Below are 17,111 nucleotides of genomic sequence, written 5' to 3'. Positions count from 1 at the left end.
TTTAGAGTTTTTTTTTTAAAATAACTGGTAGCCAGATTTTGTTCCTTTTCATGGTTTCCTCTCTGTTGAAATTGTCCACCTGCTTGTGGATTTCAATGGTTTCTCTGTGTAGTTGTGAGAGTGGTCCAGCATTTCTGTGTTCTCCAATAGTCTGCTGTGTCCAGGTTGGTTCATCAAGTGCTCTGCTATGGCTGACAACTCCGGTTGAGTTAGTCTGCAGTGCTTTTCATGTTCCTTCATTCCTACCGGCTGTTAGGAATTGTGGGAGGTGAGGTTCAAAACACCTGGAGGGAAGGCCGAAGTTTGCCCATGCCAGCAGTGCAGACGTTCGTACATCTCCAAGGCTCCGGGAGAAGAATGAAACTTGTCCGGCCTTTCTGCGCTTGCGCGTCCGCTTCTCTCCTCCCTCCTCCTCGGAGCTCCTCCCAACAGGGAAGGAAGAGGTAAAGGTTGCTCTGCGTTTCGGTCTGAAACTGGCGGGAGGTGGAGAAGGGAAGGAAGGAAGGAAAGAAAGGAGGGAGATGCGGGGATTCAAGGCTGGGCGCCCTTCTTTCCCCCGAGGCTTTCGTTCTGAACTCTTCCAGCCCACCTTCTTTTCACCTGGAAGCTGTTCTTGGGAATTTCCCTTTAAAAGCTTCCCTTTGGCCCGGGAGACTCCTTTCCCGGCTGCAATCACCCCAGCGTTCCCTTCACCTCTCTTTTCCCAGAATAGCATCTGCATTTTGCCCGATTGGAAAAGACTGAGCTGCCTCTGGAGCACAGTCCTTCCCAATAGGCCAGAGTTCAGAAGCAAAATAAAATAATCATAGGCTCACAACAACCCAGTGATTCCGGCCATGAAAGCCTTCGACAATACAAAAGAATAATAACGCCTTTAGGTCCCTCCCCCATCAGGATTTCCCCCTTTTTCTTAATATATAAGTGTCGGAGAGGCAACTCTGAGGTTCTTAGACCTCCCTCTGCCATTTAGGCTAGACCAAACTTTTTAAACGGGGCCAGATCACGATCCTTCGGACTGTTGGTGGGCTGGACTATAGTTGGCCACTGAGCAATAAATAATAATAATAATAATAATAATAATAATAATAATAATAATAATAATAATGAGGGTTGGAAGAGACCCTTTGGGCCGTTGAGTCCAATCCCCTTCTGCCTTTGTGCACTGAAAGCACAAGCAAAGCATCCCTGACAGATGGCCACCCAGCCTCAATGTTAATAATAACAATAATAATAATAAATGTGCCATGCCAAAAGATCTCAGCTGGCATTTGGAAACAATAGACATTGACAAAATTACGATCTGCCAGCTGCAAAAGGCCACCCTACTGGGATCTGTGCGCATCATCCGAAAATACATCACACAGTCCTAGACACTTGGGAAGCGTTCGATCTGTGATTTTGTGATACGAAATCCAGCATGTCTATCTTGTTTGCTGTGTCATACTTATAATAAAAAAGAGGGTTGGAAGAGACCCTTAGTCCAACCCCCTTCTGCCTCTGTGCACCAAAAGCACAAGCAAAGCATCCCTGACAGATGGCCATCCAGCCACAATGTTAATAATAATAATAATAATAATAATAATAATAATAATAATGGTTGTAAGAGAAGAAGAGACCCCTTGGATTATTTAGCCCAACCCCCTTCTGCCCTTGTGCCGTGGGGGCCGGATAAATGGCTTTGATGGGCCGCATCCGGCCCTCGGGCCTTAGTTTGGGGACCTCTGGGCTAGACAGAGACAAGCCAAGAGAATTGAGAATACAGTAGTCTTTCACTTAACCAACGTTCTGGATTATCCAACGTATTTTTGTAGTCAATGTTTTCAATATATCATGATATTTTGGTGCTAAATTCATAAATACAGTAATTACTACATAGCATTACTGTATATTGAACTACTTTTTCTGTCAAATTTGTTGTATAACATCATGTTTTGGTGCTTAATTTGTAAAATCATAACCTAATTTGATGTTTAATAGGCTTTTCCTTAATCCCTCCTTATTATCCAACATATTCGCTTATCCAACATTCTGCCGGCCCATTTATGTTGGATAAGTGAGACTCTACTGTAATATGTAAGTTGCTGCTTCTAATGCTGGAGATGCAAAGCTTGTTTAGGAATTGATATGTCATGATCCATTCTTCGGCTTTGCCATGCCCACTGAAAAAGCACTGTGGCTCTGTTTTGTCAAAGGCTTTCATGGCTAGAATCACTGGGTTGCTGTGAGTTTTCCAGGCTGTATGGCCATGTTCCATAAGCATTCTCGCCTGATGTTTCACCCACATCTATGGCAGGCATCATCAGAGGTTGTGAGGTCTGTTGGAAACTAGGCAAGTGGGGTTTATATATCTGTGGAATGTCCAGGGTGGGAGAAAGAACTCTTGTTTATTGGAGGCAGGTGTGAATATTGCACTTGGCCAACTTGATTAGCACTGAAGAATCTTTCAGCTTCAAGGTCTGGCTGCTTGCTGCCTGGGGGAATCCTTTGTTGGGAGGCGTCAACTGGCCCTGATTGATTCATGTCTGGAATTCTTGTTTTCTGAGTGTTGTTCTTTATTTACTGTTCTAAGTTTTTTTTAATAATGGTGGCTAGATTTTGTTCATTTTCATGGTTTCCTCCTTTTTTTCTGTTGAAACTGTCCACGTGCTTGGGGATTTCAATGGCTTCTCCGTGTAGTCTGATGTGGTGATTGTCAGAGTGGTCCAGCATTTCTGTGCACTCAAATAATATGCAGGTAAGTAAGCAGCCAGACCTTGAAGCTGAAAGGCTCCCAACAAAGAATTCCCCCAGGCAGGAAGCAGCCAGGCTTTGAAGCTGTAAGGCCATTCAGTGCTAATCATGGTGGCCGATTGCAACATTCACACCTGCCTCAAACAAAGAGTTCTTTCTCCCACCCTGAACATTCCACAGATATATAAACCCCACTTGCCTAGTTCCCAACAGACCTCACAACCTCAGAGGATCCCGGCCATGAAAGCCTTCCACAACACAATAATATGTATGTTGCTCCTTCTAATGCTGGAGATTCAAAGGTTGTTGAGAAATTGATATGTCAGGATCCCATTCTTATGCTTTGCCATGGCCTGTGGTTCTGTCACGAGCCTCTGCTATGTTTAAACACTGTGGCTCTGTTTTTGTATTTTGCTCTATTATATATATTCAGCTGTAACTATACACACTGTATATCAGGGGTCCCCAAACTAAGGCCCGGGGGCCAGATGCGGCCCATCGAAGCTATTTATCCGGCCCCCACGGCACAAGGACAGAAGTAGGTTGGGCTAAATGACCCAAGGGGCCTTTTCTCTTACAACCATTATTATTATTATTATTATTATTATTATTATTATTATTATTATTTTATTATGACACAGCAAACAAGACAGATATGCTGGATTTCATATCACAAAATCACAAGTTGAACACTTCCCAAGTGTCTATTATTATTATTATTATTATTATTATTATTATTATTATTATTATTATTATTTTATTATGACACAGCAAACAAGATAGATATGCTGGATTTCATATCACAAAATCACAAGTTGAACACTTCCCAAGTGTCTATTATTATTATTATTATTATTTTATTATGACACAGCAAACAAGATAGATATGCTGGATTTCATATCACAAAATCACAAGTTGAACACTTCCCAAGTGTCTATTATTATTATTATTATTATTATTATTATTATTATTATTATTTTATTATGACACAGCAAACTAGATAGATATGCTGGATTTCATATCACAAAATCACAAGTCGAACACTTCCCAAGTGTCTAGGACTGTGTGATGTATTTTATTATTATTATTATTATTATTATTATTGACACAAAGACAGAGTATGACACAGCAAACAAGATATATATATGCAGGATTTCGTATCACAGAATCACAAGTCGAACACTTCCCAAGTGTCTAGGACCGTGTGATGTATTTTCGGATGATGCGCGCAGATCCCAGCAGGGTTATTATTATTATTATTATTATTATTATTATTATTATTATTATTATTAACATTGAGGCTGGGTGGACATCTGTCAGGGGCAATACTAATGGCTTTTGGTGCACAAAGGCAGAAGGGGATTGGATTCAATGGCCCAAAGGGTCTTTTCCAACACTCTTTATTATTATCATTATTATTATCATTATTATTATTAACATTGAGGCTGGGTGGCCATCTGTCAGGGATGCTTTGCTTGTGCTTTGGGTGCACAAAGGCAGAAGGGGATTGGACTAAATGGCCCAAGGGGTCTCTTCCAACCCTCTTTATTATTATTATTATTATTATTATTATTATTATTATTATTATTATTATTATCAACATTGAGGCTGGGAGGCCATCTGTCAGGGATGCTTTGCTTGTGCTTTTGGTGCACAAAGGCAGAAGGGGATTGGATTCAATGGCCCAAAGGGTCTCTTCCAACCCTCTTCATTATTATTATTATTATTATTATTATTATTATTATTATTATTATTATTATTAACATTGAGGCTGGGTGGCCATCTGTCAGGGGTGCTTTGCTTGTGCTTTGGGTGCACAAAGGCAGAAAGGGATTGGATTCAATGGCCCAAAGGGTCTCTTTCAACCCTCTTTTGTTGTTGTTGTTGTTGTTATTATTATTATTATTATTTATTAGTATTGCTCGGTGGCCAACTATAGTCCGGCCCTGCAACGGTCCAAAGGATCGTCAGCTGGCTCCCTGTTTAAAAAGTTTGGGGACCCGTGCTGTATATGCTCTCATGTTCATATATGGCATGGAGGGATGAGAACATTGCTTGTTAGAAAACTAATTGATTGGTTGGAGAATGGCACAGCAAAATTATCAGGTAGGAATGCAGGCATATCTTGTTTGGGACGATGGCTTTTGTTTTGAGAAGAAGAAGCTACCCAAGATCATTTTTATGTGAAAGTTGAGAGAGTGGGAATGGGGAATTTGTTTTGATTACCCAATCTATGAAGCAAAATACTGCAAAAGGTGTCACGTATACAGGCAGCCCCAAGTTTCAAACACCTAACTTACAAATGACTTAGTTATGAACAGGAATGAGACAACAGGAAGTGAGAGAAATTTACCTCTCAGAAGGGAAATTCACTCCTGGAAAAGTTATCGTGGAGAAAAAGGTGTCTCCATGGGAGCTTTCTCACTAATCCTTGTTTCCACAACAAGCCAAATTTTCAAAAATCCAATTATCACAGGGACAGAAAGTGAGGTGAAATCTTCTGAACAGGGACACAGACAGCAAAACAAACACCACAGGGGTGTTAACCCTTCCCTATGCTAGCCTAAGCTAAAATATGTATATTTTTGGCTGGAGTTACACATAAAAGACATGCCTGCTCTGATATTCACATACCAATTCAACTTAAGAACAAAGCTGCAGAACCTATCTTGTTAGTAAGTAACTTGGGTACTGTCTGTATTGTTTTTGACAAATGATAAAATAGCATACCTAGTATTTGAACTGTACAAACTTTAAATATGTGAGGCATTTGATGCCTGCCACTTCTGACAATAACTGTGATATAGTAGCTTGTGTCTGTTTTTCTTAAATACATTTTTGAAACAGAAAGGGTCTATGTCTGATAGTTGGCATGTTTACGGTATTAAAGCTTACAGTGCTATCTGTTTAGCAATCTTACTTCTTCCGTAGATCCTCGGGTCTAAAGGATATATTTGGATTAGCCCTGACGTTTTATTTCAACTACATTTGGCAGCTTTGTTCTTAGGTTGGGCTCCATAATTGGTTTGCATTTTTTTTATCTTAATGGGTTGCACTTTATTTTTAGGAAATGGAGAATCATACTCCATGTAACAGTTCTTTATGAAAACAAGGAACATGCTTGTTCTCTCTCTTTTTGAGGGGGCAATTGGAAACAAAAGAGGATGTTTAGCTTGGTGGAGATGATGGTGTGGCTACAAATAGAAAGTTGGCCTATGTCTTTTCATTGGTCTACCTGTAAACTACTGTAATTTACACGGGACTGATTGTGAAAATGTTTGACTGGGGCAAAATGTAGCCACCATGCATTATGCTAAAATTATGCAAGTTTTATTTGTTGCTAGTGAATTTCTGGGCTAGGGAGGCTGTTGTGGCTGCATGCTGTGGGGTCGGTAGTGGGATTTAATGGAGCTTGAGCTCTCATTCCTTTAAAGGGCGTGAGCACTGGCTTTTTTGGGAGCAAGTCTTGGACCCAGTTCCCTTCAGCATGGTCTACTGCAGTAACAGAGTTCTGTTCGCCCACATCATAGGAAGCATTATATATCTTAGGATGGCAAAAGCTCAGGCAAGTTCTTGTGGGCTCCAGTAGCAGTGAAAACCATATAAGCATACGTAAAGGTGGCAACAGTATTGAAAGGGGTGAGTGGAAAGGCAAGTTTAGGGAGAGGAGAAAACATGTAGTAGCAAGAACAACGGGAGGAGAAGCTTCATGATTCTGCACTGCTTATTTCTAAAATTCCTGTCTTCCAAGGGGGTCCATTGCTCCAAAGCAGTACATAAGGGCTCATCTGTACAATTATGTGTCCTTTTCCACAGGTGATTGTTTAGGCCAGATCCCTGGACTATCTGATTTCTCTTGAAGCATTTGAGAAACATGAGTTATGGAGATGGCAGTCTTGTTCTGCCTCTATTCTCCTATATGAGTCAAAGTGGTAGTAGAATAGTTTATAACGGTCCAGTATGCTCCCAAATGTGTAGGAAAAAGGCTTAAAAAACAAGCTGTTCTGCCTTGCCGAATATACAAAATGCATCATCATTGTCTATCCTAGATGAGTCCAGTCCGATGTCACTTTATATTTTGAACTGAAAAATACTTAATTCTTTTTTCTTTTTCTTGGACATTTGAAATGGTTTTATGGCACATGCATAGGAAATGAGACAATGATCTATGTTAAAGTTTCCAGTCGGTCTGTTACTCTACATCTGCTCATCACCTGGGGGCTGAGAGGTAATACAGAAATATCTTAGGTAAACAGATTTGCTAAAAATATGTGGTTCTATTTATGGACGGTGTAAAAACTGTACAGTATTTTTACCTACACGGTATTAATTAATGTTTTTAATTTAGCTAATACAATGGAAGGTAGTAAGATGCTTGAGGGTTCAACTTGCTGATGCAACCAAGCTGCAGAGTTGAGAGAACCTTCTATGATGGGCAGGAGGAAACAGCAAAATAGAGATAAGAAGGAAGACAACTCACTAGCCTGTTGGCCTCAACAGAGTAATCTTCAACAACTGAGAAAAAAGTGTGGCTGTAGTAGATTACCTTGGAAGAGCTAGCCAGGAAGATGAGTTACACAAGAGGGGAAAATGAGCAAGGGGGACTTAACATTCCCTTTTTAGAGGAGGACATTGCAGGAACCTAATACAGTAGTCTCACTTATCCAACATTCGCTTATCCAACGTTCTGGATTATCCAATGTAGTCTGCCCTTTAGCAATCAATATTTTTGTAGTCAATGCCAAAAACATTGTGATGTTTTGGTGCTAAATTTGTAAATACAGTAATTACTACATAGCATTACTGCGTATTGAATTACTTTTTCTGTCAAATTTGTTGTTTCTGTCATGATGTTTTGGTGCTTAATTTGTACAATCATAATCTAATTTGATGTTTAATAGGCATTTCGTTAATTTCTCCTTATTATCCAACATATTCGCTTATCCAACGTTCTGCCATCCTGTTTATGTTGGACAAGTGAGACTCTACTGTATATGGTTCTTAAAACCTGATTTGTTTGCTTTTTGCTACTTGGAATGCAATATATTACTGTGTCCCAGGTTGCAGGAATTGGGAAGCAGATTTGTACCCCAGGTTTTGAAATGTCAACAAATTCAGCTGAAGAGGATTGAATGGCAGTGATGGCTGCAACAACAGCTACATCACACCCCAGTCCTCAAAGTACAGGTAGTCCCCAAGTTACAAAATCCAACTTACCAAAAATCATAGTTAAGAACGGGAGTGAGACAACAGGAAGTGAGAAAAATCTACCTCTAGGAAGGGAAATTCACTCCTGAAAGAATTATCATGGGGAAAAGGTGTCTCCACTTAAGCTTTATCACCAATCCTTGTTTCCACAACAAGCATTTTTTTTTTCAAAATCCAATTATCACAGGGACAGAAAGTGAGATGAAATCTTCTGAAAAGGTGCAGAGATAGCAAAACAAACACCACAGGGGTCAAAAAACATTAAGTGTATAAGAAAAGTGTAAGACTGCAAGAAAAGGGAAAAAAGTGGAAAGTAAAAGAATAGTGGATTCAATTTTTTAAAATAAATGTAACAAAATGGCATGTAGAAAGAGATTTTCATTCACTTTTAGAAGGTTTGCACTGCTGGAAAACTTCTGTTTGTATTATGTGCTATTAGGACTCCAAAAGACATTGCTATAGCTCAGAGCAACCTTCTCCTGCCCTCTGAATGCTTTGGACTAAACTCATATGATCCCTTACCATGGGGCCTATTAGCTGGCTTTATGGAGTAACAGTACAAAATTGGGGAAAGCCAAGAGTGACAAAAACATCATGGGAAACAGCATTTATTTTCATAAGCAGGAAGTTTCTGGATACTAAAACCTTGGGCCGTGAGTCTAATCCCTACTGTTTGTTGACCCCCCTTGCACTGCTTTCCTTCCTTTTCCTTTGGCAAATCTTAGTGTTATGATTAGAGATCACAGTTTCTACCAGTACTAATGCTTGATTTTTTAAATAGATGTCGCTTACATTGGGAGGTCAAGATTTCTTTCTAGAAGAGAATAAATTCAAGCAGGATTGTGTAGAATTTATCAAGTTCTCACAACAAATGGGAGACAACTGGCAGTGGAAAAATATAAAGGTATGGACAGTGTTTACAATTTTTAAGAATAATGCTTTTCTTGGCCTCCAATAAAGATGCCTTTTTGCTAGTTCTCCAAAAAATTGTATAAGCTTGGTGAATGTTATGATACCCATGTATTCTTTTTACTTTTTCACACATTATGTGATAATTCCAGATTTTGCTTTTGAAGGCCTTTGGTTATGACTTCTGAAGAATATGATATCTAACTAGTGCGTCAATAGCTTATATTATTACTTTTCAAGAACTCTGCTTTTAAAAAACTTGGGTAGTTAATTTTGTTTTTGTAAAGGCGATATTTAATTTATATTTGATTTGTGGACTGCCTTGAAAGTATATTAAACAGAAATTATGGTATTTCAAATAGAATTTAAAATTCTGAAATGTAGATTTCCCCCCGAAAAGCACATTTATGTATTCTTAAAAGGATCATAAAAGATTACACAATTACAGAGGAAACATTCTCAATTTTAAAACCTTCTGTTGAAAGTTTGACCTTCATAACATATTTAACTATTAAAATAGATGCTATATTTTTAAAATGTATGAATTTTGGATTTTGAATTAAATAAAATATGTATTTAATTGTAATCAGGTTGAGCCATTTGAGCACATTCCAGCAAACTCTATGACATGACTTTGCATGGTGGTGTAGAAGAGTCAGTTGTAGGAGACAGAAGAAGTAAGTGCTGAGTGATTTTGTCTTTGCCATTGTGATGTCTTCTGACTACCCTGTAGGGAGTGGAACATTGTAGTTTTCATGGTTTACCATGAGGCACAACAGAAAATTATAATTCACAAATGTTGTTGGTCCAGAATCATTACACAGCTTTCCCATCCTTTTTTCATTTATGGGGATCGATATGGCAAGTTTTCTCCTTGCAGAATTGGCAATCTTAAGATTGCATCAGTATTGGTTGCCTGAAAGAAGTTAACTTTGAACAGGATCAGGTTCTCCCTGTTCTTTAAAGTCAGTATGATCGAGCCCACTGAGGAGGATACATTTGTGCAGATTCAAGCCCTAGAAAACCACTCACCACAGGGGTCTTTGGCTGTTCCCAAGGTTCATTGGACCAACGCTCCTTTTGACCGGTCTGCAGAGTTTCCCCTTATGGTAGACAGTTCCTTGCTAGTAGAGAGAGTAATATCCCTCGGATATCAGAACCGAGAATGAAGGATCTAGGCAAGGGGGGTGGGGGGTGGGGCTCATGAGATTAGAAACTTTTTTTTTCGTGTCAGGAGCAACCGGAGTTGCTTCTGGAGTGAGATAATTGGCCGTCTGCAAGGACATTGCCCAGGGGACGCCCGGATGTTTTGATGTTTTACCATCCTTGTGGGAGGCTTCTCTCATGTCCCCGAATGGAGCTGGAGCTGATAGAGGGAGCTCATCCGCGCTCTCCCTGGGTGGGATTCAAACCTGGCAGCCTTCAGGTCAGCAACCCAACCTTCAAGTCACAAGGCTTTTATCCCCTAGGCTACCAGAGGCTCCTAGATTAGAAACTAAACATTGGGGTTTTGTGGAAGAGGTCTTTATTGACCTCCCCCTTTGTATGAGAAAGCCTTTATTTCTTGGGTGAGTATTCTTTTCCTGTTGCCTCCTTTTGCAGCAGTCTTCCAAGACTGGGGCAAATCCAAGATGACACTTTTTCCTTCTCTTCCATCCTGGCTGCAGTCTCAACTTCTGTATTTGTATGGTCCTACATCTCTGCCTGTTGAAGATTCAGCATCCTCCTATTGCCTGACTGACTAGCCCATCATCACTGCTCAACACAGCTGCTAGCAGCCTCCCTAGTTTGGTGGAAGTGGCAGGAGAGGATGGTAGTGCTGCAATCCCTGACACCTTGTCATAGTTATATTTTTATTCCACTGTGAATATCTTAATATCTATTTAGATTAGAGCCAACTATATGGATGCAAATTTTCAGGTTGCTGTTTCTTCCACCTACTTTTTTTAAAGGAGCTCAATACAATAGGCGTTGTTATCTCTGCCACCACCCTTTTTATCCTCTCAACAACTCTGTGACCACTGACTTATCCAAAGGCAGTTAGTGGGTATCATGGCTGAGCAGGATTTAAATGAAGATGTTAGTTCTTTATGACACTCTGATAGTACATCACATTTACAACTAGCTCTGTGTGTGCTTTTGGCATAGATGTGCTAATTTGAACAGCTTTAGAGTAAATTCAATGGAAATAATGATGGCTATGGATGAAGATCATAATTTGATACTAGATTACAAATTTTACATTCAGGAAGTCCCAGTTTTAGTTGTCAAATCTCCAATTAGAGATGAGGAAGATCTCATATCTGGAACCTTCAGTGTTACTGAATTTATTGTGTATAAGTGTACATTAAGATCAGTGCAAATACAGTTGAATTCATGTGTACTTAATATTGGCTTTTGATCCCATGAAAATATGAATAGATAAACATACTGGATAAATATATTCAAAAACTTCAATGAGATTTAAGAATTTCTGATAATTAAAAAATTCAATTTATCCAACATTTAATCAGAGAATTTTGTAGAGAGCAGCTAAATTTGTAGTTTTTCTTCCTAAATAATGGAAGATTGTATTATCTTTTTTTCTCTGTTACTGTTTTGGTTAAAATTATGTTTCCTTCATTGAATGTACAATTGCATGTGAAGTCAGAATTGGTTTGTCTAGCATTGTTTTTTTAATGTGGTTTATTATGTTTTAATAGGAATATAAATAGTATGTAGTAACTAGTCTGTCTTGTGCTCAAAAATTTTCAGACAAATACTCCTATTCATTTGTTTCAGGTGCCATGCTGGGAAGAACAAAGTGCTAAAATAGCCCATGACATTCTCTGTACATATAGATAGGGTATAGTAGTAATGTAATGAAAGACAGAGCTAATGTCCTGGAATAAGCCATACATTGATTTAAAGATCAGAGCAAATGAAATAAAGTCTGTCAAAAATGATAGATTATTCAAAGAGTTAGATTTATAGTTAGATTTGTTGGGTTGTTGAGTAGTTTAATGCTAAATTAATGGGTTCTGCATAGAGACAGTTTTGAATAGAATCTCTTTATATCAGATGTTGCACATATGCTTTCTGTGTGTGTTTGTCTAAAATAAAACCTAATGAAACAGCTAATAAAATCCCAATTTGTTTCTACTTCCTTTGAGAAATAAGCTGTTAATATGCAGCTACTGTTCATTATCAACTGTGCAGTTCAGATACCTTTAAAAAGACATTCTTACTGAGAAATGCTGGCCATATGAAACAATTGATTTTTAAATTTCTTTTTGCTTAGACTTATTTGTCAAGGACAACAAATTTAATTTGTTTAGTTCAACCTTATAACAAGCTTAAGGTGACATAATACTTTCCCTGGATGCAATCTTTGTTGTGACACCAAGGGACATTTTAGTAAATTTGCATTTATTAATTAAGGCTAAACAATTTGATGATTTCACTTCAGGATATTCAGATGTGTATTGGCTGCACATCCTTTTCATATGGTGAAAACCTTTTTTAAAAAAGATTGGGCTATCAGGTGGAATCCACAATTGGAGACAGTGAGCAATTTGGTTTAAGTTTTATAGATAAAATAAATGCCCAAATTTAATGCCATCATTTTGACAGAATAGTGGTTATAAATACTACTACAGCAGAGTCTCACTTATCCAACATTCGCTTATCCAACATTCTGGATTATCCAACGCAGTCTGCCTTTTAGTAGTCAATGTTTTTGTAGTCAATGTTTTCAATACATTGTGATGTTTTGGTACTAAATTTGTAAATGCAGTAATTACTACATAATGCTACCGTGTATTAAACTGCTTTTTTCTGTCAATTTGTTGTAAAACATGATGTTTTGGTGCTTAATTTGTAAAATCATAATGTCATTGGATATTTAATAGGCTTTTCCTTAATCCCTCCTTATTATCCAACATTTTTGCTTATCCAACGTTCTGCTGGCCTGTGTAGGTTAGATCAGTGAGACTCTACTGTACTACTAAATTTTATTTGTTACTTGCTTCTCCCCATGGCTTGAGGTGGGTACAACACAATCAAAACATATCAACATAAAATACATACTACAGTGACCAGCGTTTATCAACTTTCTACTGCCTAAATGTTCATAGCTTCTTTGTCTTTGTCATAGTCTCTACCACAGTTTGGGGCCATAGCTGAGAAGGTCCTTTTCCATATCCCAAACCAGTGTATTGCCTTCACCAGTGGGCTTCTTCTCCCCACAGCAGACCTCAGCCCTTACACAGGGACATTTGTGAGAGATGTTCTTTCAAGTAGTGATGTCCAAAGCTGTTAGAGCTTTAAATGTCTTCATAGCTACCTTCATTTCAAACTGCAAAGGTATTGGCAGCTACTAGTACAGCTGTTAAATGATTGACATTACATGTGGTCAGTATATTCCAATTGGCAGTTGAGCTGCTGCATTTTTCACTAACTGCAGCTTCTGATTCTTTTTGAAGGGAATCACACATAGAGTTCATTACAGTGGTCTAACTGGGATGTTACAAGCACATGAACTACTGTGGTTAGGTTATCTCTGTCCAGAAAATGTCATAGTTAGTGCACCAGTTGGAGGTGGCAGCAGGCATTCCAAGCTATGTAGTCCACTTGAGCCTCCAGTAGATTGGATCCTATTCTTTTAGACGTGATGCAGCTCCATTCAGAACAGGCTGCTTACCCATTTCACAAATCTTAGAATTGCCAATCCACAGACCCTCTGTTCCATTGGGATTCAACTTTGGTTTGTTAACCTCGTCCAGCCCATTACAGCATTTGGGAATTGATCCACCTCCTGCACAGCCATAGCTGATTCCAGTGACAAGGAGAAATAGAGCTAAGTGCCACCAGCACACTGATGGCACTTCACTTCAAACCTCCTTATGACCTTGCCCAGCTTCATGTAGATGTTAAACAGCATGAGGTGGAACCCTGTAGCACCCACATCTTACAAACCATGGGAATGGACAATAATTCCCCAAAGGTAGTGTTACCAGATTGAAAACTACAGAGAGAGTTCATCTACTGTCAGTCTATATATATAAAAGAGTGATGGCATCATGGCAATTCACAAAACAACAAAACTACAGGCCCCCCAACCTCAAAATTTGACAACACAACCCATCATTCACACCTCAAGGTTGATACAACAAAAAGAAAAGAAAAATAAAGTCCTAATTAGAGGGAGAGCAATAATTTTTTTTATCCAATTGCTGCCAGTTTAGAGGGCTAATCTCTGCCCACTTGGTTGCCTAGCAACCAAGGGACAGCCAGGTTTCAGTTAGGGGACAGGCAAATTTAGGCCTCACTTAGACTTCTTCCACAGATTATCAGATTTGCACTGGATTATATGGCAGTGTAGACTCAAGGCCCTTCCACACAGCTATATAACCCATTTATAATCTTATGTTATCTGCTTTGCACTGGATTATCTTGACTCCGCACTACCATATAATCCACTTCAGTGTGCATTTTATACAGCTGTGAAGAAGGGGCCTCAGATAATCCAGTTCTGAGCAGATAATATAAGATTAGAAATATACAGTAGACTCTCACTTATCCAACGTAAACAGGCCGGCAGGATAAGTGAATATGTTGGATAATAAGAAGGGATTCAGGAAAAGCCAATTAAACATCAAATTAGGTAATGGTTATACAAATTAAGCACCAAAACATCATATTATACAACAAATTTGACAGAAAAAGTAGTTCCATGCGCAGTAATGCTATGTAGTATTTACAGTAGAGTCTCACTTATCCAACATTCGCTTATCCAACGTTCTGGATTATCCAACGCATTTTTGTAGTCAATGCTTTCAATATATCGTGATATTTTGGTGCTAAATTCATAAATACAGTAATTACTATATAGCATTACTGTGTACTGAACTACTTTTTCTGACAAATTTGTTGTCTAACATGATGTTTTGGTGCTTAATTTGTAAAATCATAACTTAATTTGATGTTTAATAGGGTTATCCTTAATTCCTCATTATCCAACATATTCGCTTATCCAACGTTCTGCCGGCCCGTTTATGTTGGATAAGTGAGACTCTACTGTACTGTATTTACAAATTTACCACTAAAATATCACAATGAATTTAAAACACTGACTACAAAAAACATTGATTATGAAAAGGCAGACTGCGTTGGATAATCCAGAACATTGTATAAGCGAATGTTGGATAAGTGAGATTCTTCTTTAATATGAAATAATTACTGGGATAGAATAATGCAGAACAATATAATCTCTAAAACCAGGACAGTAAATAAACAGGGGAATTCCACACAGGAAACAATCAGGGCCAGCTAACACCTCCCAACAAAGTATTCCCATCATCAAAGTCTGGCAAATCCTCAGGGCCACAGACAGTAGAAGCACATAAAATATTGCAAACAACACCACTCTGAAAACAAGGGAATTCCAGACAGGAAACAATCAGGGCCAGGTAACACCTCCCAACAAAAAATTCACTCAGGGAGGAAACAGCCAGGCTTTAAAGCTGCAAGGCCATTACATCCTAATCATTTTTCCTAATTGCAGCATTCATACTTGCCTCCAACAAACAAAAAAACCCAATCAGAAATATTGTATATTCACAACCTTTAGGAAATAATATCCCCTGATGGCGCAGCGTGTTAAAGCGCTGAGCTGCTGAACTTCTGGACCGAAAGGCCACAGGTTTGATTTGGGGGAGCGGAGAGAGCCCCCACTGTTAGCCCCAGCTTCTGCCAACCCAGAAGTTCGAAAACATGCAAATGTGAGTGCATCAATAGGTACTGCTCCGGCGGGAAGGTAACGCCGCTCCATGTAGTCATCCCACATGACCTTGGAGGAGTCTACGGACAACGCCGGCTCTTCGGCTTAGAAATGGAGATGAGCACCAACCTCCAGAGTCGGACACGACTGGACTTAATGTCTGGGGAAAACCTTTACCCTTGACCTTAACTACCACCAATTCCTCAATACTTTATTTCCCATACCTCCAGACTTCGCCACAGCAACGCGTGGCCGGGCACAGCTAGTGACTGTATAAAAGAGGTATATATATATATATATTTAAAAAACCTTGTTATATGGTTATGTGGCAAGCAACACCTGCTGAAATTTCTTTTTTTATACAATCATTAAAAGTATAGGAGTCTTGTGCAGTTTTCAGTCTGGCAAGCCAAGAGATAGGAGACTCTGACTAGTTAACTGCTGATTAGAAAGCTGCACTGAGCAGGGAATGTTTTTCACCACAGGTTCTGAGCTGATTTCGGTTAGAGCTAAAAATAGTGAGAATCTGAATAGCAGCAGCTTTATATTCTGCACTCAATGTCTTCTAGGCATTTATGACCTATAAAACCTTCTGAGGCTGAGGTCCTGGTGGTCTGACAGACTGGGTCTTCTAATATGGGTCTACCTGAGCTCTGAGATCTTCAGGGAAAGTACACCTTTAACCCACTGAGTCCAGAGATGCATTTGGTGGGAAAGCGGGATAGGACCTCCATGGCTATTTCCAGATTTTGGAACTATCGAAGGAGGTTAGGGTGGATCCTTCTTTGCTGTATTTTTGGCAGCAGTTCAAGGCCTTTCTACAGCTTAAATACCTTAAATGTGCTAAAGGCAGGGGCATCCATGATTACGGATGGGAGACCACCAGCAAATACTATAGGCTGTAGGCTGTATTTCAGAGGAAGGTCACTGGGAAAACCACCTCTGAATATTCCTTGCCTAGAAACCCTATAAAGTTCACATGGTTGACGTAAATCAACAGGCAACTTGAAGTCACACAGAAAGAGCTTTCTATTCAAGCAAACTTTGAGAAATATTGTTGGCAACAAAAGGCCTTTTTTCATTATGGACTTCTTTTAATATTTGTACTAAAGGAATATTTGAATTACTTTTGATAGTTTAATAATGTTTTGATATCAGATTCTGTAAATTTTAAACTATATGTGGGTTTTGTTTTTACTTTTTGGGGTAATTTTCTGTCTTTTGTGAGCTGCCTTGATTCCCAGTCTGGGAAGAAAGTGAAGTGTAAGTAAAGTGAGGGTTGGTATTCACTAGAGGGGACAACTCAAAAAACAAATGTACAAACACTTTGTATATTTTCTCCACAGTACAGAATGTTCCTTTAAATTTATAAGGTATCAGGCATGAGGAAGAAGCCTGTCTCACGTGGAGAAACAACTCATCGCAAAACTTGTTTTCCTGTCTCTTGGGTGAAAAATAACATATTCAGGGAAAGAATTTAACATAGAGTAATTAAACTTGCTGT

General features: G+C 38.9%; 1 protein-coding gene across 3 annotated transcripts in view; it reads left to right on the top strand.

Moving 5' to 3' along the window:
* The first annotated feature begins 275 nt into the window (after positions 1-275).
* atg10 (autophagy related 10) overlaps positions 276-17,111 on the top strand; it is a 131,862-nt gene continuing 115,026 nt past the window's right edge. Inside the window, exons 1-2 of one of the 3 annotated variants that reach the window (XM_008102999.3) lie at positions 276-443; positions 8,720-8,842. In XM_008102999.3, coding sequence (XP_008101206.2) covers positions 8,720-8,842 — 123 coding nt within the window. In that variant the 5' untranslated portion in view covers positions 276-443. Of the gene's footprint in view, positions 444-2,334; positions 2,735-8,719; positions 8,843-17,111 lie in introns of those variants that run through there. The other 2 variants (XM_062972278.1, XM_062972277.1) reach the window with 2 other exon arrangements.

The sequence above is a fragment of the Anolis carolinensis genome, chromosome 2 (genome assembly GCF_035594765.1).
Source record: "Anolis carolinensis isolate JA03-04 chromosome 2, rAnoCar3.1.pri, whole genome shotgun sequence".
In the NCBI taxonomy this organism is placed as follows: Eukaryota; Metazoa; Chordata; class Lepidosauria; order Squamata; family Dactyloidae; genus Anolis; species Anolis carolinensis.
Note: the sequence above shows the minus strand (reverse complement) of the source record. Positions and strands in the feature narration are given on the sequence as shown.